Below are 23,823 nucleotides of genomic sequence, written 5' to 3' on the forward strand. Positions count from 1 at the left end.
ATACATATGCGATCTTTTCTCATAAAATACTACTTTTCAGAAAATAGGAAGACATCCAGAGGATTAGAAATCGTTATAGATTGTAAACAAGACGGACGAGCATGACTATAACAAAAGAATCGTTTATAACTCAAAAATAACAACCATCATAGCTTTCAAAATTTAATTCAAGATGATATTATCTTCTTACCTCAACATTATACAGAGCATTTCTGTACAAAATGAATGTTCCTTGGTTTTGATTTTCATACTTCCTGAAGCGAAAGAATTTAACTTTGTAAAAGGGAGATCTATATATGTCATTTAAGTGCTATATTTAAGAAAACAGGAGTTATTTTCATCAAAATTCTAATGTTAATTTCGTTAGTCTGACAAAGTGTGAAGTAACAAATATTGTTTCAAATCTACCTATTCAAGATATGATTATCAGACAGATCGGGTTCGTCCAATTTCGAAAGGAAAATTATAAGTTGACTCTTATTATATCAATGCAATATTCTTACTTGACATAAAGTTTTAAGATGTGAAACCAAATTTTGTAGTCCTGTTTGGCGCCATATAACCTATTCTGTGTTGGTTCGCCGTAAAACCCAAATAAAAAAAATGATATAAAGTTTATTGTTTCTGCAAAATCTTTGGTTTTATCTGGACAGACCATTTTTTTAAAAAAATGTCAACATCATAATTATAAGTTGTAATGCCTACCTCCGTTATCACAAAAGAAAATGAAACAAATGCACCATTCAGTAAAACAGAACAAGTGGAAATTCCACAGGTCGCTCAACACGACAAAACGAAATGTTGCAGGTTCAGTTTGAATAAGCCTGTTCGTGGATAATACGATGGAAATGGATGCTACCATCCATGCCCTCTAGCCCCGGGTTGAGAGGAACTTAACATTTACGCAGGCTACGAGTACAATTTAGAGACATCCGCAGATGATCATACGGCGGTGCACATGGAAAATTAAATGATACACTAGCAGTGCAATTCCATGAAAAGCGGCGTATGGTCTCCAGTTAAAACAAGAGCCATGTTACACATAGCTAATCCCCCCGCCAGGCTTATTATAATTGAAGGCTAAAGTTCCTGGCAAGTTAGTGTCTGAAAGTATTAATTTTGGGGAAAGCTTTGAAGAACCGTTTAGTTGTGGTCCGCATCAGGGGTTTTAAGATGTGGAAGAAAGAATAAGTCAGTAGTGAGGTGGTTTACTGCTAAATTTTATTAATTTTCATGAACAGTATAGCTATGATGTTTTTCTATATGGCTACTGTAAAAAGAAGGAATGGAAAGCTAACAGGGAACAAGGGTACCAGAATGTCACAATATATGCCCGTCAAAGCAAATTTCTTTACTCTAGCAGCTGTATTTGCAAATGGAATGTTAATTTTGTGGTTGTTTAATAATCAGTGTAAGTCTTTTGTTTTTTAAAGTCCACAAAAAAACTCCTTACCAGGTAGAGATACCTTATATATAATAAAATACACCTAAAACTGGAGAGTAACATCTATGTTGTACCACAGAAACGTGGTCTTGTCTTTTTCCCAGGGTCAATTATAAAAATGTTACAATATAAGTTATTTATAGTAACAACTAAGGGAAGTTAATCTTTAAAAAAAAAAAAGGCATTATCCTGTTATTTGGTCCGCGGACCAGAAACTTTCCGGTCTTATTTTCTTGTATTAATGTATTTATTTTCTTGAAATTATTTATCGGTGTTTCTCACCGTATTGGGGTCAAAAAGTAGTCCATCCTAAAAAGTAGTTCCTTTAGTGTTGCTAAAAAAAAGTCCCTAAAGTCTTTTTCATTCCTCATGTGACTATAGTCTGTATCAAAAGACTAATGCTATTTATTCCGTACAGTGTTGAAAAGAAAATAGTCCCTAACCTCAGTTGACTATAGTCTGTATCAATAGACTAATGCTATTTTTTCCGTAAGGTAACCGAATATAAAAACTACTTACATGTCAGTTAGCAGTCCAAAATTACTTCCACAGCAAATGAACAACGAAATATCCAATTTTTAAAAGAGCAGTTCCAGCACAAAATTAGTAAAGTCTTTATTCCGAGATACTGTTTACGTACACACAAAAAAAAAATCAATATACTCATACCGATTATTTGTGACATTAAATGCATACAAATTGTATTTCTTTTCGTCAAACAGACGGAATAAATCGCGAAAATGTTTATATCTCGCTCTCATCCCTGCAGAAATTTGTCAGATAAGCCCACTCTAGAAATATATCTGGATTTAATCCATTGACATACACGAATGCAGCTAATAATAAACGATCAAAATGTTTAACACCTATCTTCCAAAACAGTCTTCTACTTAGCTTTGGCCACTTTTAAGCATCTCCAATAATGTCTTGTATTATCATCCATTGTGTGTAATTTTTTCTTCTGTGATCGCGTGCTTCCATAGCTAACGGTCAATTGAAACTTGCAATCAAAATCAAGGCATATTAACATCTCTGTGAACTATGTTAATGGGTTCATTCGAAGTACATGATTATCTTTTGATCTGAACGTAAAATTATGGGTAAACATTGTCTGCAGAATGCCTGACCTCTCTCTATATATACTCCTGGTATTTGGTCCGCGGACCAAATAAATTCTTCGTCCCTATATATACTCCTGGTATTTGGTCCGCATCTGAAAACTTCTATATTAACGAATTATTTTAAGAATGTCACCCCCAAAAGACTGCCAAACCCCATTTTCTGAAAATATGAACCCCCAAAGAAAACCCTTTTCCCGGGGATACTTCCCCTTATAAGGCATTAGAATGAATCTATTGGAAAACAATTTCGCCTCTCTATATATACTCCTGGTATTTGGTCCGCATCTGAAAACTTCTATATTAACGAATTATTTTAAGAATGTCACCACCCCCCACAAAAAAAAGACTACCAAGCCCCATTTTCTGAAAATATGTCCCCCAAAGAAAACCCTTTTCCCGGGGATACTTCCCCTTAAAAGGCATTAGAATGAATCTATTGAAAAACATTTTCGTCTCTATATATATACTCCTGGTATTTGGTCCGCACATGTATAATTTATTATGTGTATTCCTACGCGACCTTACATGACCTCAACAGTGAATGGCGGATGGATACACTATGATTTTTTTTTAGAATGGCGGATAGATACACTATGATTTTTTTTAACAAAACCGAAGCTAAACATATCATTTAAATGTTGTGGAATTTATTTGGTCCGCGGACCAAATAACAGGATAATGCCAAAAAAAAAATAAAAAAAATTGCAAGTCCACACAAAAATCTTTATCAGGTAGAGATTGGTCAAAATACACCTCAAAATTGGATTTAGCATTCTTGTTGTACTACAGAAAAGTGGTCTCGATTTTTCCCTACGACTAGTAATGAAAAAGTTACAATAAAAGCTATTTAAAGTAACAACAAAGGGAAGTAATTCTAAAGAAGGGAACTGCGCATGACACTTCGTCTCATGATGATGTATAATTGTGCCAAGTCACATCAAAATCCCTCCATGCATGAAGAAGAAATGCTTTGGACAAAGTCATTCTTGTATCTGACCTTTGGCCTCTAAGTGTGACCTTGACCTTAGGCCTAGTGACCTGGATCTTGCACATGACACTCTGTCTCGTGGTGGTGAACATTTGTGCCAAGTTATATCAAAATCCCTCTATGCATGAAGAAGAAATGCTCCGGACAAGGTTTTTGTTCTTGTATCCTTTGACCTCTAAGTGTGACCTTGACCTTAGACCTAGGGACCTGGTTCTTGTGCATGACACTCCGCCTTGTGATGGTAAACATTTGTGCCAAGATATATCAAAATCCCTCCGTGCATGAAGAAGATATGCTCCGGACAAATTTTTTTAAGAAAATATGATAAAGGGGAATAACTCAAAAAATAGGCAAGGTAGAGTTATTGTTCTTACACAATACATTTTCTCCGAATGTGTTCTATCAGTGTATGAAGTTTGAAGAAAATCCCTCCAGTACTTTTGGGGCTATGCTCCGGACAAAATGTTTTAAGAAAATATGATAAAGGGGAATAACTCAAAAAATAGGCAAGGTAGAGTTATTGTTCTTGCACACTGCACTTCCTCCCAATGTGTTCTACCAGAGTATGAAGTTTGAAGAAAATCCCTCCAGTACTTTTGGAGTTATGCTCCGGACAAAAATGTTTAAGAAAATATGATAAAGGGGAATAACTCATAAAATAGGCAAGTAGAGTTATTGTTCTTGCACATTGCACTTCCTCCCAATGTGTTCTATCAGTATATGAAGTTTGAAGAAAATCCCTCCAGTACTTTTGGAGATATGCTCCGGACAAAGATCGTTGCGGACGCACGGACGCACGGACGGAGAGCATTTCTAATATCCCCTTCGCCTTTGGCTGGGGGATAAATAAAAGGTGTGCCCTAAACGAGAAAACGACTGGCATAAAAGTCGTGCTGAACGATCTAAGAAGATCGAAATATAACAACCCTGACTGAATGTACGGTGAAATTTTTACTGCCGCCGCACGGCACAAACAATGCTGCTATGATAATAAAACAGAAAAGTGGAAACTTTACAGGTCGCTCAACTCGACAAAAACGAAAATGTTGTAGGCTTTGTTTCATTAAATCTTACTTTGCTCCCGCTATTAAAAAAAATCTATATAGTAGGTCAAACAGATGCTCAACAAACATTAATATTTTGATGCCCTACATTTTGCTTGACATTATGATACATAAGTTTAAAGTACAAAAGGCGACCATTCAGTTACTTAGTAATATATCTGTTTATTTGAATTTCTATTATCTGATATCTAATATTGATTAACTGATTGTCAGTGTAGCGCCAATGTCACTCAGCATTCAATAAACCATCGCTACCACATTCGCTCTTTCATGACTCGCATTCGCACCCTCCTATGATGTTTGAGTTTTATTTCTAGAAATACTTAGTAATAATAAGTATTGTTTTTCCTATAAAAAGACAAAACACGCTTCAAAAAGCAAACACTTTAGTTTCTGACGAAGTTTTCATGAACATTTTAGTTAAATGCTTTCATTTTAGGCCTGTTTTGGAAACTATTTAGAAATGCCGCTCTTCGCGTTTTAATAACCCATTACTTTAGTAGACACTTTTGTTTGTTTGTTTAGTACTTGCTATTAATGATGCTGAATCTGGGTCTCATCACTTGGCGGTGCTGATAAGTTACTAATAAGGGGATAATGAGGGGTCCACTGATGATTAGGCATGTAAGTATCATATGCAGTCGATACTAAATGAAGAAGATCGACATATTTCTCAAAAATGGTGAATATGGCTAGCAAGAATAGGTAAGCAAATTATTTTGTATTCATTTACATTAAAATGCACATTTTATAAGTTCATATATACTATTTAAGATAAAGACAATCCAATGTATTTTTGGTCAATTTGTAATTTTGATTATTCATTATGATTTTTATATATGTGTCTACAAAAGTAGACGCTAGGACTGAGAGGGCACTTGTACATTTTTTCGCAAAATATATATACAGTTGAATATCGTTACCTCGATATCGGTTAGCTCGATACTCCGGTTAGCACGATGTGTTTTAGTCGGTCCTGATTTTTCCCTATTTATTGTAATGTAATTATTTATCATTACCTCGATATGATTAGCTCGATATTTTGTTTAGCTCGATGAGATTTTTCAGTCCCGTCAACTTACCTATACTGTTTTTACACCTGGTTTCGTCGATATCACAGATTGTCAAACAATATCCATGTTATTTGTAAGGTGTGAAAATAAACCTGTTGTTGTCCGGCAATGTATTAATCATATTCAAGTTAGTTTGTGTGTTTGTTTTGCTTGTATCTTTAATCCAAATTAAATGTTACTTCCCAATAATTAGTGTTATAAAACACCATGCAAGCAGGAAAGCTGTTTTCAAATATAACAACTAATTTGGATGAAATATTTTCTGTTTGACGGAGTAAAAATCTGCCATTTAGGACTGAGTAACAATATGCGTATTTAACTGGAAAATTTCCGTGTAAAATCGTATTTACGTTTTATTTTATTTCTTTCCCCTTTCAAACTCTCTAAAAAAAAGCATTGGATATAATGACAAAATAGACGTCCAACACAAGTGCAAAGAAGTCCCAGATAGTCGATATCGTTACGTCGAACTTCGGATACGTCGATGCAATTTTTACAGTCCCTTGAATATCGAGGTAACGGTATTCGACTGTATATATATCATTCCTATTTACAGGAAATACACTGCTTACGAAGTTATATCAATGTTAGAAGATTAGTAAAGTTTCCAAGGAGCAGATGTACATATTCAGGCACCATCTGTCAATGAACTTATGGATGATGATAGTGCTAGTGATGACGATGAAGTGACACATGACAATCTAAATTGTAGATGCGATGGCAAGGGATTTACACAATGGTTAGTTACATTCATTTATGCGACAATGCGAATTTAGATACAGATGACAAGTTCGCAAAGGTGCGGCCATTGCTTGCAATGCTGCGTGAGAGCTTCCTTCTTTTCTTCTAGAAAGAATTAAATCTTTTGACAGACGAAAGCATAATTCCATATTATGGACGTCATGGAGCAAAACAATTCATACGCGGCAAACCAATCCGGTCTGGCTATAAATTATTGGCACTAACCACTCCGCTTTATACATACTCCAGTTTGAACCATATCAAGGTGTCAGAGGACGCCAGGCAGCTGACACTTGTCATCTCGGAATAGTTGGAGCAGTGGTAATGGACCTGTTGGCTGAACTGACCAAGGATAATGCCTGCCAGCTGACTTTCAATAATTTGTTCACGTCACTGCGTCTAGTGGATGAACTATCTAAAATGGATATCAGTTGTACAGGAACAGTGCACTCAGAGTTGAAGACTGTCTATTGCTCTCTGTAAAGGATATGTCAAAGAGACCAAAAGGAACTAAGACAAAGCATATGATTCCAACAATGGAATCTTCGTTATCCGTTGGAATAATAACAACATTATCAACTTTATGTCATGAAGTATCAAGATGGTCTCGAGCGGAGAGGATCAGAATCCGTATTGACCAACCGTTTGCAATCCGACATTACAATCAAACGAAGGGAGGTGTAGATCGAATGGACCAAAACGTTGGGAAATACAGAGTGTCCATTCGGTCAAAGAAATGGTGGTGGCCAATATTTGCCTACTGTATCGATTTGTCTGTGCTACAGACATGGCATCTGTATAGGTCTACTTCTGCCAGTAGAGAAGCACCTCTGGATCTGCTAGGGATACGCAGAGCGTTGGTAATTGTGCTCCTTGCAGGTTGACGAGGACGGGCTCCCTGATGCGGTTCGCCCGGATAAGAAGGACCATTATGCACAACCATCAAAAGAGGTCAGGTGGGCTCTATGCAAGCAGAAATGCAGAACAATGTGTTCCAAATGCGATATGGACATCCATCGGAAATGCTTTGAGCAGTTTCACATAACATAAATTGTGAAAATATCAGAAACATTGTCTGCCAAGTCTCATTTAGAACAAATATTATTGATTTATAGCTGGCAGTGGAATACTCACTCAAGTTGTTGACAATATCATCATATGCTATATATCTAGGTTTGTGTATCAAAGTTAACATAACTGTGGTGAAATTAACTGTTTTCAAAATTGTACATGTTCTAGTTTAACAATACCAACTCGTGCCTAGCGTCTACTTTTGTAGACAAAACAAATGTGTATGAAATTTTGTTTACCTTATTTCTTGAGAAAATAAACTCAATTACTACATCAAGTCATATTTATCTTAACATTAAAAGACTTATTACCAAAAATAAAAATTCAGGCATATATGGGTTATTTTTACCTGTGCCAGATTTATCTTTTCACATTGCCGTCCATCAAAACACTTACATGTAGATAACAAATATCTTCTTTTCGTGCTTGCGCGGTACGCAAACGTCAACAAAAGTAAATACAAGTATTTGAAATACAGATCCTCTGTCAACAAAAATCAGTGCCTTTACGTGTGTGTTTCGCCGCAGGTGCAAGACAGAAAAGAAGCAGTTGTATATATATATATATATATATATATATATATATATATATATATATATATATATATATATATATATATATATATATATATATATGGTGCATTGTGTTCTTCTCTCCGGCACGTTTTTAATGGGCATCACGCCAAGACACCAAAAAGAATTTTGCAGAAAAATAGTTCCACAACTGTGTACTTACTGCTCATCAAAAGAGAACATGTGTGGATCACTGTGAGCATAACATTTCTTTCCATCCACTGATATTGTATCTGAGTGTATCTGAACCTATTTAAAAACGAAAATATGTTAAGAACGTTATTGTATACAGACATTTTAAAAATGAATTTTGTTTACTTCTTTTCTTTATATTTCCAATGTTTATCAAGATTTTTAATATAATTACCCCCACAGCGCCCTTTTATACAAAAGCCGTTCGTAAAAACTTGGGCCGCGTGCATTTAAGCGCTGCAAACGTAACCAGGGCCATACACGGAGTGGCTTGGTAAAGGAAACATGTAGTATACGGAGTTTTTTAAATATCAAACGACTAGAAATATATTACAGGATGATAACAACAGTATCATACAAGTCAATTTAACATACTAGTATTAAATGTTACTCGCAGAAGGCAAGGTAAAATTAAAGGCTCTCTTTGCCTTTCGGCATTCAGTAATAATGTTTTTGTAAAACTTAGAGTTGCAACATTTGAATGTTTGTAGCATGCTTACCTCCCTCCATCCTAAATTTGACTAGTTAGGCAGAACATCGAAAATAAAATGAATACCCCACTGAACTAAGCTACATACAGCTGTATAAAACGTAATATTTATTTAGAATGCATCCGAGGTAAAAATTTACAAATGTATTCTATAACTAATATGTACACATCACTTTCGACAAAAATTTCATTTATCTCACAATATTATAACAAAATTATTCACGTGTCTTAAAAACTGCCAATGATTTCGTAAAGCAGTAACCTTTGTATCTGTATCTTTCTTGTTTCATTATGAAAAATCTGTGTTTAACTGTGTTATCTAACAAATACACATTGCATGATTATGGTTTTATGGTGTATCTTTAAAATTAACGTTTTCTTCGTAATTTTCTAACGAAACAATTAGTATTTGGCATTACCTTTAAAACTACCGGAGGAACAAAGGCTATTTTAAAACTCAGTTACGAAATTCGATTAACATATAATTTTTTGAAATCAAAACTTCTACAATGATATTCATTTACAAATGCATCAGATTTTAAACGTTACAATAGACAAGGACCGGTTTCAGCTCGCTCAACAATCCTTATGCCCTTAGTCATAGTGTCACGTTTTGGCCCGTTTCTGACAACCACGTTAATTTAGTTACATATCATATTCTCATGTACATGTATTATACCTATCAAAATTATAACTGTTTTCTGATATGTGCGTTTAATTACGTAATAGAATTTCCACATTTATATACTATCCAATTCCTAATTCAAACCATATACCTTCGTTTCAAGATTCGTCGTGATCATAATAACTTCAAATGACTACACATTCACAATAATTAACAGCAACAGATTTCTTTAATGTAACAGCATTACTTGGAATAACAATATATATATAAAAGTTAAATATACAAAAACTGTATTATACTTGGTATGTATTCATTTACCGTTTCTATAAAGACTCTTTACAAACAAAAGTGTTATTTTGAAAGAAATAATATTGGTTAAGGTCTTATCTTAAACTATTGAAGATAGGTTTTACCTTGGTCCGCGCTGGGATTTAATACATAAACTAATAATACTTACGTGCAATGGATCAATCGAATAGTTCGAAAAGATTGGGTGCTTGCTATAATGCATAGAAATTAGCTGCACAGTAAAAACTCTATCAAATGACATGGGTTTCTGTCCAATCAAACCAGCAAGTTTTAATTCCTTCCACTTCTCGTTTTTTACATCATTCTCACTAAAAGTAACGATGCAAGTGTTTTTTTCGTATTTACTGTCAATGAGTGCCGCCTGAGACAGCTGACATTTTTCATCACTTTCGAGTGTAGGAATGTATATCATAAAATGTATCAGCTGTTCCGGAAAATCATAGGCAAATGGAACTGTGAGCCGCAGATGGACGCTTCCAACTGTGTTGTTCTTAACGCTTATCCAGCCATTGTTGCTTACCTAAAATAAAAGATAACGTATGAAAAACTCACAATTTACACCATGGCTGCGAAACTACCCGTGACGAATCTTTTAAACGTTTTTGATCAAATAATACCTGCCTTTAACCTTCGCAACGTAACGCGCATTTGGCAACTTTATATGCAAAATCATGACACCACAATGTTAATAACTGTTAATACAGTCGTGCACATATCGTAAAGGATTTTATAGGTATATCTGTGTATACAAATATTACTCGTATATAATACAGATGAAAAAAATCTCCCGATTACTTATATTTCATTTTCTTTCGCGCTCAATTGAACATTCCATTGTCTTAAATATATTATCAATGGCTAAATTGTGGTAACATATATACATATATATCAAGCTACTACATAAGTGTGTTTTCATATTGAGTTTAATAGATTCAATATGATAAGACACTAACGTAATATATATTTTTATCTTATTTACACATGATCTAAATATGATCCTAACGTAGGTCAATGTCACGATGAAAAACTGACTTCAAAATCGCTTAAGGGTTGTCTGCCAGCTAAGTTTGAGGTTAGTGTGCTGAAGCGTTCTTCAGTCGCCGCCAGAAACCGTCAGTTTCAAGATTACTTTTTTCACCTACTGAACTCAGAACCTATCGGGGTCATCTACTAACCATTGCCAATCATCCTATGAAATTTGACGCCTGTTTGGCCAAAGCGTTCGTCAGTTATTGATTGAAAACTGTTTTCAGTCTTAGACTAAAGGTCACTATGACGTTGACCTTTAAGCAAGTGACCTAAAAAACGATAGTGATCATCTATGCCCACAAGCAGTCAAGGAGTTTGAAGTCTGTAGGCCTATGTATTATTCAGTTATCAATCGGAACTGACGGACAGACTGACAGACAAACGGACTGACTGACTACTGTATGTCTCCGTGTTGGATTTTTTTTATATAATTTTTTGTTTTATTTACGTAACACCGACACAGTTATACATCGTATTGCCACTTAAATTGAAGTGATTATTCTTATTATTTTGACATATTGTTGCACGCAGTCACACATTGTCCACAGAAATGTCGTTCCTGATGTCACTTTCATTTCTGTCAACATCTTCGAAAAGTACTAGGTACGTCCGCATTGCTCATCACTGAAGTGTATTTCTTTTTAAAGAATGATTTGTATGATAAGGTAAGTATCAAAAACAATGAATATAAACGTTAAAAATCGATGAAGCATATAATCGATAATGTTACTAACCTTTAACATTTGCAACGTAGCCTTTGAGAATACACGCGTTACAAAGAAAACAGTCATATATATACTAATAAACTTTGATAATGTGGCAGTTGAGTCTAATAAGTCCAGGGGTGTTCAAAGATAATCCGTCATAGATCTACTGTAAAGCAAATATTGGATTTACCTGTACTGGAAAATAAACAGTGTCGATTGTATTGAGGTCAACTGCCACATTATCAAAGTTTATTAGTAGTTAATTTACGTTCAATAAAACAATCAATACAGCATAAAATTTCCAATCCAGCGGCCCGGCGGCCTAGCATAATCGAGTATTTCTTTTGAAAAAATGATTTGTACGATAAGATAAAACAATGAATACAAAAATAAAAAACCAATAAAGCATAAAAAATGTTGCTTAACTTTAAAAATTTGCAAAGCAGCCTTTGAGAGTACACGTACTAAAACGAAATTAACAGTCATGTATATAGTTAATCTATGTTCAAAACAAGAGTGCCAGACTGTCACAAATACGCCCGTCATCGAATTTGGCCTAATTTAAGGGCCATACTCCAAGAATGCCTGGGGCGATTTGGGTGGTTATCGAACTTGGCCGAGAAATTATGCCCACAAACATTGTCAGCAAGTTTGGTGAAGACTGGATAAAATCTGTTTGACTTAGAGAGCGGACAAGGCTTAATTCGTAGTATTTCGAGTAATTCAAGGGCCTTAATCCAAGAGTGCCTGGGGCGATTTGGGTGGTTAACAAATCTGGTCGAGATATTATGCCCACAACCATTTCCAGCAAGTTTGGTGAAGATCGGATGAAAACTGTTCGACTTATAGAGCGGACAAGCCTAAATTCGCAGTTTTTTTTAGCAATTAAAGGGCCATAATCCAAGAGTGCTTTAGGCGATTCGAGTGGTTATCAAACATGTACGAGATATTACACCCGAAAACATTGCCAGCAAGTTTAGTGAAGATCGGATGAAAACTGTTTGACTTAGAGAGCGGATATGCTTTGGACGCCGACCAACCTCTTGCCGCCCGCCGGCCAAGGATGTTCCCATAATACGCCCCGCTCTTTCAGATACAGGCGTATAAAAATACACAAAACAGCATTTCTAATTATTCTGAAGATTTCCAATCCAGCGGCTTATCAGCCAAGCGGTGTTTTGGCCTGGAATAATCGAATATTTCTTTTAAAAGAATGACTTGTACTATAAGATATAAAGAAAACTATGAATATAAACATTTCAAAAAACAATAAGGCATAAAAAGGAATGTTGCTGAACTTTGAAAATTTGCAACGCAGCGTTTGAGAGTACACGTACTAAAACGAAATTAACAGTCATGTATATAGTTAATCTATGTTCAAAAATATACACAAAAGTATGGTAGCATATTTTTGCCAACCACATATCCACTTATTTATGTAGACAGTTTTCTCTAAAAATGTCACATATCCAGTTATTATCTGGCAAGTGGTAAAATTGCGTGTTATCCAGATAATTATGTTAACAGGACAAAACTATCTGTTAGTACCCATTTCTGCCATCCACATAGTCAAATAAATTAGTGGTTATTGTGAAAGTTTTCTTGATATCCAGTACCCAAAATCGCTATTAACGGTTAGACTTTTCGTACCCTAAACGGAATTGTCACGGTATAGAACTTGAATATTGAAGCGGGGAGAAAATGTGTAGGCTGCCGCGTAGCTCAGTCGGTACAGCATTGGAACGGTATTCTGAGGTCCCGTGTTCGAGTCCCGGTCTGGCTGCACATTTTTCACATCCTGTGACATTTGGCACTCAACATTGGGCCTTGGTGGCATTATACTGGTTAGTCTACAACGCCTGTAATTGCTTGATTTATAAGGTACCCTCTGAAGTTCGAGAATGAATTTCAAAATGGCGGGGAAATATGTCACAGTATAGAACTTAAACGTTGAAACGGGAAGAAAATATGTAGGCCGTCGGGTAGCTCAGTCCGGAACGGTTTTCCGAGGCCCTAGGTTCGGGTCTCGGTCTGGCTTCACATTTTTCTCACCTTATGACCGAATGAATGAGTGTTTATCCACCACATCCCCTAACACCTGACCTACTGATTTGTGCCTAGATAGGATTTGGAATGATAAACTTGCACAATTGTTTTGCCCCTTTATGTATTTTCATTTATTTTATGCTAACTGATGAAATACTGTGTTTTATCAGTGAGATATAATCCATATCACTCACTGCATATCGCTCACTGTAAATGCCGATCTACTTGTACATTGTGTATGAATTTTAAATTATATGCTTAAAACGGGATGAAAATTGTAGTCGCACTTTGCTCTTTAAAGTATATTTCCCGATTCAAATTATTTTACTTAATGTGAATTTCATAATGTTATGCAGCAAAAAAATAAATAAAATGGAACTTTATGTTGTGTGCGTCTTTCTAACGTTACAACACATCTGACGTCATGTCTGTTTACGCGCGTCTGTTTCCTGCGCTGAGATTAAAATTCTTTGTTGCAAAATGCACATCTCAACGTAATCAAGCATAAAATCAAAAGAAAATTTGTTTGTCTTTCGTGAATATGGAACAGCTTTATATCTCACCTCGAAGTGAAAAAATTTTCACATTTAATATATTTAAAATTAAAATTTTCTCACTTCTCAGTGATATATATATTCCATATTCACTCAAAACAAACAAATATCCTCTATTTATTCCGTAAAGATAGGCGACGATTACGAGATATTGTCAATCATAAATGACTAACTGACAAAAATAAAGATACCTAGTTAACGTAAGTGAATATGTGGATATCAGCAGTGGGCACTAGCAAGCAGTTTTGTCCTGTTAAGTAAGATACTTAAATGGATAACAAGCAGTTTTGTCACTTGCAAGATAATAACTGAATAAGTGGCATTTTTGCGAAAAATTTCGCGCTAAATAAGTGGATATGTGGTTGGCAGAATTTGCCACCATACAAAAAAAAAACATTTTTAATCACTCTGAAAATTTCCAATCCAGCGGCCTAGCGGCCTATCAACGTAGCGATCTGTCGGCCTGGAATAATCGAGTATTTCTTTTAAAAGAATGATTTGTACTATAAGATAACTATAAAGAAAACTATGAACATACACGTTAAAACCTAATAAGGCATAAACAGGAATGTTGCTTGACTTCGAAGATTTGCAACACAGTCTGTGATAATACACTGGCTACAAAGAAATTAACAAACAGTAATGTATGTAGTAAATCTATGTCCAGTAAAATACACAAAATACTCAGAAAATGTCCGATCCAGCGACCTTGTGGCCTAGCGACCCAGCACCTTGGCGGTCTGGCATGACCGTGTATTTCTTTTCAAAGACTGAGTTGTATGATAAGGTAAATATAAAGAAAACTATGAATACAAACGTTAAAACCAAATAAAACATAAAAAAGAATGTTTCTAAACTTTGAAAATTTGCAAAGCAGCCTCTGAGATTACACCTACTACAAAGAAATTATCAACAGTCATGTTTATAGTTAATCTACGTTCAATAAAACATAGAAAAAAGCATTTTAATTACCCTGAAAATTTCCAATCCAGCAGCAGCCTAGCGGCCTGTTATGATCAAGTGGTTCTTTTAAAAGAATGATTTATACTATAAGACAAATATAATAATAAATAAACTAAGAATACAAATGTTAAAACCCATTAAATGATAAAAAAGGAATGTTGCTTAACTTTAAACACTTGCAACGCAGCCTGTGAGAGTACACTGACTACAAAGAAATTAACAGTCATGTATATAATAAATCTATGTTTAATTAAAAACACAAAACAGCATTTTTAAATACTAGTACGCTGAAAATTTCCGTTCGAGCGGCCTAGCGGCCTGGCATAATCGTGTATTTCTTTTTTAAAACATGGTTTGTACTATGAGATAAATATAAAGAAAACTATTAATACAAAAATTAAAACTCAATAAAGCATAAAAAGTGTGTTACTAAACTTTGCAAGCTTATTCATTTTGTAAACTTTATAACATGATTGTTTGTTTATAAATTATTTTGCAAAGTATTTAATGAAGAAAAAAAATCAAACCTGTGCCGGAAATCGAGCCCGGGTTTGCTCAGCTATCACCTTGACCAATACACCACAGAGAAATCCGTACTTTACTTTACTTTTATAAAATTTCATAATTAATGCAGTTACCTTCGGTAGCCTGTGACAAACACGCTCATGTATATCATAAGAAAATAAAAATTACTAAATTGTGCATTATTTCTTTGAATGATTATTATATTGTATGATATCTGACAAAATATTGAATAAAAATAGACATTTGAAACCAATTGTCAATGCAAAGCTAGAGAAGTTTTAAGCTGTAATTATTGACCTATTCTCATTTAGAATGGTAATCTTGTATTTACGATTAAGAAAGAGTGTTTGATTGCAAACGTGACAGATGTTTTAAATGATATTAAAGACAAAGTTACAAAAACTAAAATAGTGTTTTTAAATTTTTAGATATTGTTGATCGCTATTGCACATGTGTGAAAATATGGCGGAATTTAAAACAGCACAGTGAAAAATTAGATAATAAAGATTATAAGGATAATTATTTGGTGTGACATTGTAGATTGGGTGACTTTTGCAAACTTTTGTGGAGTATGCATATTCTAACTGCGTCGGGCAGAAAAGTAAAAAAGCAAAGGTTTGCCACTGGAAAAAGACAGTAATTTGAAACGAAAACCAATGGCAACTGGATTTCAGCCAACTAGTGATGCCGACAGGTCCTATTATGCTCGAAGCCCGGAAACAGGGAAAGGACGCGAATCTCTATGTTATAGGATAAACTCTACATTGACGTTCGATTATTCATGGAGGGAGAGGATGACGGAAAGAAGTTGGATAGCGTAGGGAATGACCTAAAGTGCCTATCATGAAATATTGAAGGTTTATCACAGCAAAAGCTATCATGCACAGATTTAACTAATTTTATTTGAAAATGCGAGCTTATTTTTTTTCTTTTTTTCATTTAAACTTGGACTAGTGAAACATCTTAATTGGATTTAAAAGGTTGCAGTTTTCATTCACTTAGGAAATACTAAAGTAGATATGAAGAGAAACAGCGGCTGTTTACTGGTGTATGTGAGAAAATCAATCAGTAAGATTGTATACTGTGGTGAAAGACTGACATGCATCTATGTGTTACCTATATGGCACCTGAATGAATGCTTACGTAATGACAAAATCATGCCAAAATCTTTCTACGAAATTATTATTTTCGAGCGGAATGACTAAGTAGTGTGTAAAACGTATTCCATAGATTTACAAAAAAAATAACATTATTATGTAAATTCATTTTACTGCGACTTCGTTTTTGCTGTATTGTCTTAAATTATACCCTACCCCCACCCCCGCCCTCTCCACCCACTTTTCACGCGCAGCTTTGTGCATCAAGCTTTCACTATGAACTGTTTGTATTTCAGGAAAAAAATAAAACAAAAATGTTTACAACAACATTGGAGTTCATTTTAAATGTGTCTTTCCGTTTTTTATTGTCACACCGAAAGCACGTCACGCACACAGAAAGGTAGATTAGCTATATAGATGCATGACTGTTTGTTAACTTCTTGCAGTAAGTGTACTCTCAAAGGCTGCGTTGCAAATTTTCAAAGTTTAGTAAAAATCTGTTTTATGCTTTGTTGGATTCATAGTTTTCTTTATATTTACCTATCGACATACAAATCTTACTTTAAAACGAAATACACGATTATGCCAGGCCGCCGGATCGTAAATTTTCAGAGTAATTAAAAAAGCTGTTTTGTGTATTCTATTGAACATAGATTAACTATATAATTAAGTTTAAATGTATTTATTCCCAGAAAATAAGATACAAACATTAATACAGAATATTATTATTCAACTTTACAATATTACACACTGTATTAGATCAATTGCAAACATCATATGAAACAGACAGAGCTAATACAAAACATAACTGAGCCAATATGAGAAAAACAAGGCTAATACGAGAAAAACAGGGCCAATACGGAATTCAAGCATTTTGATTGGTTCAAAAGAGAGGGCCAATACGGAGAAGCCACTTCCGTTAGATTTTTAAATGACGCCATTGTGTTTTACATCAGAATTATAGATTACATTTTTTTCACATTTTGACCAAAAAAAATCATCCAACATGTTCATTTAATAACCAAGTATGACTGAGCGGGATGTACGTCTTCAGAGATTACAACGGTACTTTCTCTTATTCGGTATTGTGTAAAATGCAAGTGTTTCCTGTCAGAAATTCTGGCAGTTGTCAAGGAAAATAATAAGAAAATATGGAAACTCAGATTAATTAAAAGGATGAGACTTATCTTTAACAGACATTTTGATAGTGTGGACTATTTGTACAATGATAAATAGCGATTCAAGTGCTGGAAAGTGGATAAATAAATTGGCGAACAAGAGTGTCAGTTGTGAACTGCAAACAATTTCGGATAAGAATTAAACGAGGCATGGGACTATATATAATATATGCTTGGTTGGTTGTATTATCTTGATCAACACATATGTGTATAATTTTGTGTCTCGTTGCTTGCAGCCTAAAAGGAAATGACTTTTAAAGCAGTTTTTATCACAGTACAGTTCAAATGATAATTAAGATACTCGCTAAACAAAATAAATAGGAATTCAAAAAAATAAGGTAAGTTCTAGTTACTCTTGATTTTGTCGCATTAAAAATATCTCTCAAAATTATTCTCAAATACCTACATACAACTCATTCTGTTTTACTGGCGAAAATGATCATGATTTCGAAAATACGTCTAAACAACTTGTCAAGATTTTTCACCTGAACGTGCATAGCTGTCATAAGGTAACTCACAGAGTTCTTATACTGTTACCGCCAACAGTTGAAAATTGAATAATAATATTATCATTAATCAAGCGATTTCATATTGGCCTAGTTATTTGTCCTCGGGCAGTACGACAACACTTGGACAAATAACAAGGCCAATATGAAATTGCTTGATTAATAACATTATATTAACGTTTGTATTCATAGTTCTATTTACATTCATCTTATCATACAAATCATTTTTGTACAAGAAATACATAGTTATGCCAGGCCGCCAGGCCTCTGAATCTGAAATTTTCAAAGTAATTAGAAATGCTGCTTTGTGTATTTTATTAAACATAGATTAACTATAATACATGACTGTTTGTTAATTTCTTTATAGAATGTGTACTCCCAAAGGCTGCTTTGCAAATTTTCAAAGTTAAGTGAGATTCTTTTTGATGCTTTATTGAGTTTTAACGTTTGTATTCATAGTTTTCTTTATATTCATCTTAGCATACAAATCATTCTTTTAAAAGACATACATGGTTATGCTAGACCGCTGGATCTGAAATTTTCAGAGTAATGAAAAATGCAGAGTATTTAAAAATGCTCTTCTGTGTATTTTGTTGAACAAAGATTGACTATTTACATGACTGTTTGTTAATTTGTTTATAGTAAATTTACTCTGAAAGGCTGCGTTGCTAATACATTCTTTTTTCGTTATATACACCATACAAATGTGTGGCATTGGTCTGCTGATGCATAAAGTGTGGTGTGCTGTGTGTTGTGTGCTTGTCACCTTCCGCTTTCAGCCTCCACCGCTGGCTGGCCTTCTGGTGAAAAAGGAGCCGAGTGCGTATGTCTTCCCTGCAGTACATAGCCTCTCTGCAAACAAGCCTTTCTGCAGTGCCTCCCAGATGGCGCCACACGGTAACTGATCACCTTGCGGCCTCAGGCAGAACTGCAGGGGACTCAGAGGAGGTCTGCCCCCAGACATGTGGCATGCCAGGCCCACCGGTGTGTGGTCACGCCCTGATGCCTATGAACAGACCACCAGCTATAGGACAAATGGCTCCTGTGTTCCCAGGATAGGGTTTTAACTCGGAACTAAGGGTGAGGTAACCCCGAAAGAAACCTAGAGATTGAAGACAGAGGTGCTGGGCTAGTGGCACTCTCTTAACGAACCACAGCACTATACAATATCGCTATGACTACACAGCCATCCGGTATTCAACACTTTTACCTCTAACTACAAAGATGTTTCCAATATCCCCATCAACAAGGAACCGGAAAGGGAAGCCCGAAGAGAAAAAAGGGAAAGGCAGACAAGCCAAGAGATACCAGAATGCATGAAGCAGAGTCTTAAACTGCATGAGCTACAGACAGCTCTTAGGCAGTTGAAGACAAAGAAGTCTAATGGACCAGATTGAGTCACAAATGAAATGCTGACCCATCTAGGCACTGCAGCAATTTGCAAACTCCTGGAAATTTACAACTACAGCTGGACACAAGGACTGCTTCCACAGATATGGAAAGAGGCAGTCATGACCCCCATCCACAAGAAAGGGAAGGATCCAAAGAAGGCTGCAAGCTATCGCCCAATCAGCCTAACCAGCTGTGTTGGAAAGACCATGGAGAGGATTGTGAATACACGCCTGAAGTGGTACATGGAGACTTACAACCTATTCGCAACGCAACAAGCTGGCTTCAGACAATTCCACTCCACTGAGGACCAGACCACTTATCTATCGCAAGAGATAGAGGACGCCTTCCAAGAGCAGAAAGTCGTGCTTACAGCATGGATTGATCTGCAGAGGGCATTTGACAAAGTCTGGACTGATGGACTCCTCGTCAAGCTGATGACTGGAGTAGGTCACATGCTGAGGTGGATTAAGTCATACCTCCACAACAGGAGAGCAAGAGTCAGTTTAGAACATGCCAACAGTAGGAAGTTCCTGTTGCGTCATGGTGTCCCACAAGGCGGAGTCTTATCCCGTACACTCTTCTTGCTTTTCATCAATGATCTGGTGTCTGAACTACCGAAAGGAGTTAAGGCTGCTCTCTACGCTGACGATCTGGTGTGATGGTGTAAGGAAGAACATGCCACTACAGCCACATACAGGATGCAAGAAGCCACCAACAAGCTTTCAGCTTGGGCTGAAGATTGGTGTGTATCGATCAATACAGAGAAAACGTCCATGACACTATTCTCCCTGTCGTAAAAGCAGAGGGCGGGTAAAATCAAGATGGGAAATACATCGCTGATTGAAGCAGACGAGGCAAAATACCTCGGAGTGACCTTTGACAAACGGCTAACCTGGAAGCCCCACATTAGTCAAGCAAAAGGGAAGGCCAGTAGGAAGCTTGCCATGATGCGCAAACTTGCTGGAACAACGTCGGAAGCATATGAGCAAATACTCAAGACAGTATATCAGGGAACAGTGAGACCCCCATTTAGAGTATAGCTCAACTGCCAGGTCCACTACTGCCAAAACTAACCAACAGGCTTTAGACAAGGTTCAGAACCAAGCATTGCGGATCATGACAGGTGCTACAAAGTCTACACCATCTCCTTCATGGAGAAGCTAACAGGCACTCAGCCGTTACAAGATAGAAGACATGCAGTGGTTCTGCTTCAAGCAGAGTTCAGGTCTTTTCAAGACCATCCCATGAAATATAATCTGAAAAGTAGATCCTTCGGAAGCACCGAAAACAAGGCAAACAGTGAAAATTGCAGACTCGGTTTGATTGAGTCTGTTCATGAGCAGTAATGGAAAATGCAACACTGCCCACGCCCCCTAGCACCGGCTTAAGCAGTATTCAATCTTCAAATCTAAATGAGTTGAAATCAATGATCCCGACGGACCAGAAAATATAACAACACTGAGATGAAGTCGGGGCGACTTTTTACAGCCGCCACACAGCACTTGACACCCGCTGTTGTGAAGTAAATATAATCTGAAAAGTAGATCCTTCGGAAGCACCGAAAACAAGGCAAACAGTGAAAATTGCAGACTCGGTTTGATTGAGTCTGTTCATGAGCAGTAATGGAAAATGCAACACTGCCCACGCCCCCTAGCACCGGCTTAAGCAGTATTCAATCTTCAAATCTAAATGAGTTGAAATCAATGATCCCGACGGACCAGAAAATATAACAACACTGAGATGAAGTCGGGGCGACTTTTTACAGCCGCCACACAGCACTTAACACCCGCTGTTGTGAAGTAAATATAATCTGAAAAGTAGATCCTTCGGAAGCACCGAAGCCAAGCTAGATGGCTACACAAAGAATCGGCTCAAACGTAGCAGCTTCGTACATGAGGCAAAGAAACTCAACCGAGAGTTCAAAATTGAGCTGAGCATACCAACGACTCCCATAGGTAGTAAAGACATTATAAGCCCACTAGCGAATGATCTGTCCTCAGTAACTGTGAGACTTGCTGTTCCTCGTCTTGACCGCGAGAAGCAAGAGGATGAAGGCATTCGGAAGAGCCTAACAATTGCTATGATCAATGATATCCTCCGGAATCATGGACTCATGTCTATACATACGGATCAGCCACATGCGCCGTCAAAGATGGAGGAGCAGGAGTTTTCATTCAATACCCATCTGGCAGGAGAGAAACACTACATGCAGCCACAGGAAAACACTCAGCAATTACAAGGCAGAGACTGAAGCACTCATGAAGGCCGTCTCAATGGTTGAAGACTCGGCAGAAGAAAGCTCCTCAGTCGTCTTTCTCACAGATGCACTGTCTGTCATGGAAGCTCTGATCAAAAATAAAGCTCCGCAGCTAGCCAGGAGAATGCAAAGCCTGAGTATAACATGCAGAGTAGCACTTCAGTGGATTCCATCCCATTGTGGACTTGCAGGCAATGAAGAGGCAGACAAACTGGCTAAGCTAGAAGCAACCAAAGAACCTGTGAGTTACAAGGAGAAAGTCACCATCATTAAGGCACTAACGAGACCAAGGATGGAGGAAGATGCTTTTCATCTCCTTGATCGGTCTGAACAAGTGATAATGGTCAGGCTCCGCTCAGGGCACAACAAGCTCAATGCTCACATGTACAAGAAATACAGACTGGCATCATCGCCAGCTTGTCCATGTGATGAAGAAGATCAGACTGCGGAGCATATACTTCAGAGATGTAAAAGGCATGACCAGGAGCGAGCTGCGACTTGGCCGATAGATACCTCAATCTACCAGAAACTGTATGGAGGCATTGATTTATTTATTTTATTTTGTTGGGTTTAACGTCGCACCGACACAATTTTAGGTCATATGGCGACTTTCCAGCTTTAATGGTGGAGGAAGACCCCAGGTGCCCCTCCGTGCATAATTTCATCACGAGCGGGCACCTGGGTAGAACCACCGACCTTCCGTAAGCCAGCTGATGGCTTCCTCACGTGAAGAATTCTACGCCCCAAATGAGGTTTCGAACCCACATCGATGAGGGGCAAATGGTTTGAAGTCAACGACTCTAACCACTCGGCCACGGAGGCCCCATGGAGGCATTGAGGATCTGCGGCAAACCACAAGTTTCATCGAGGCTACTGGTCTGACAGTGTAGTCGCGAACGACAAGAAGAAGAAGAAGATCATACAAATCATTTTTTACCAGAAATACACGAGGATGCCAGACCACCAGGCCGCTGAGTCGCTAGGCCGCTAAGTTTATGCCGCTGGGCCGCCAACTTCAGCAACATAGAAAATGTGTACATTTATTTGAAAACATGACAGCAACATATGATACTATCTAGTTATGTTTCTAGCTTAAAACTGCTGCGAGATAGTCATCATTTGATAGAAAAATATCACAGTAATCTTTGTTATAAACTTGTTTTAATTAATAAAAATACTGCTTATATTTAACAAAGAAATACAAAGAGTTAGAAAACAAATTCCGTATTGTAGCTCGCACGCTTTGCTCAGATGGGCAGATCATTGGATCGGGCGAGTCGTATATTCTCAATGACGTTTCATAAAATACATTATGTCTGACATTATTGATCTTCTACCTCTGATTCATATGGAGAAGTTGGCAGTTACTTAATATGCAGGACAGGTTAGTCTTTGTACAGAATCAAGGAACACTTGTTAGATTGAATGTCCTCCGATGTACAGCTGGAATATCTCTACTATGCATGTGATCCGATTTTCGTTGCCTGATCTAATTCTATAAATAGCGCACACAAAAACCCACTCAGTTCTAAATTTCGAAAAACATGGAAGATTTAGTTCGATGCAAAAAAATGTAAAAACGAAAAGGTGTATGTTCTCGTATGTAATAAAAGGGTCATTGTTACAGTGGCTCGACTTTTATGCTGTACGGCTCGAATAGAGATTTTACTAGGTCGGACCACACGAGGCGCGCAAACCAATGTTATGATGACGCTGTCATATTTCCCGGAAACTTTTCAGAAAAGTCTAAAATATACAGATGATTCGTGAATGAATCGATATAGATATGAGTTATCAATCTTATCAATGGCTGCTATGGACAATTTCGAGAAAATATTCGGTTACTGAGATAATCATTTCGCTTTATCAAGATATCTCA

General features: G+C 36.6%; 1 protein-coding gene across 1 annotated transcript in view; it reads right to left on the reverse strand.

Annotated features, from left to right (window-relative positions):
• LOC128553326 (uncharacterized) overlaps window positions 1–23,823 on the reverse strand; it is a 55,277-nt gene that overhangs the window by 19,520 nt on the left and 11,934 nt on the right. Inside the window, exons 6-8 of the mRNA XM_053534461.1 lie at window positions 9,839–10,210; window positions 8,238–8,323; window positions 191–254 (exon numbers count right to left, since the gene is read on the reverse strand). Of these exons, the coding sequence (XP_053390436.1) occupies window positions 191–254; window positions 8,238–8,323; window positions 9,839–10,210 (522 nt within the window). The remainder of the gene's footprint in view (window positions 1–190; window positions 255–8,237; window positions 8,324–9,838; window positions 10,211–23,823) is intronic.

The sequence above is a fragment of the Mercenaria mercenaria genome, unplaced genomic scaffold, assembly GCF_021730395.1.
Source record: "Mercenaria mercenaria strain notata unplaced genomic scaffold, MADL_Memer_1 contig_3706, whole genome shotgun sequence".
NCBI lineage: Eukaryota > Metazoa > Mollusca > Bivalvia > Venerida > Veneridae > Mercenaria > Mercenaria mercenaria.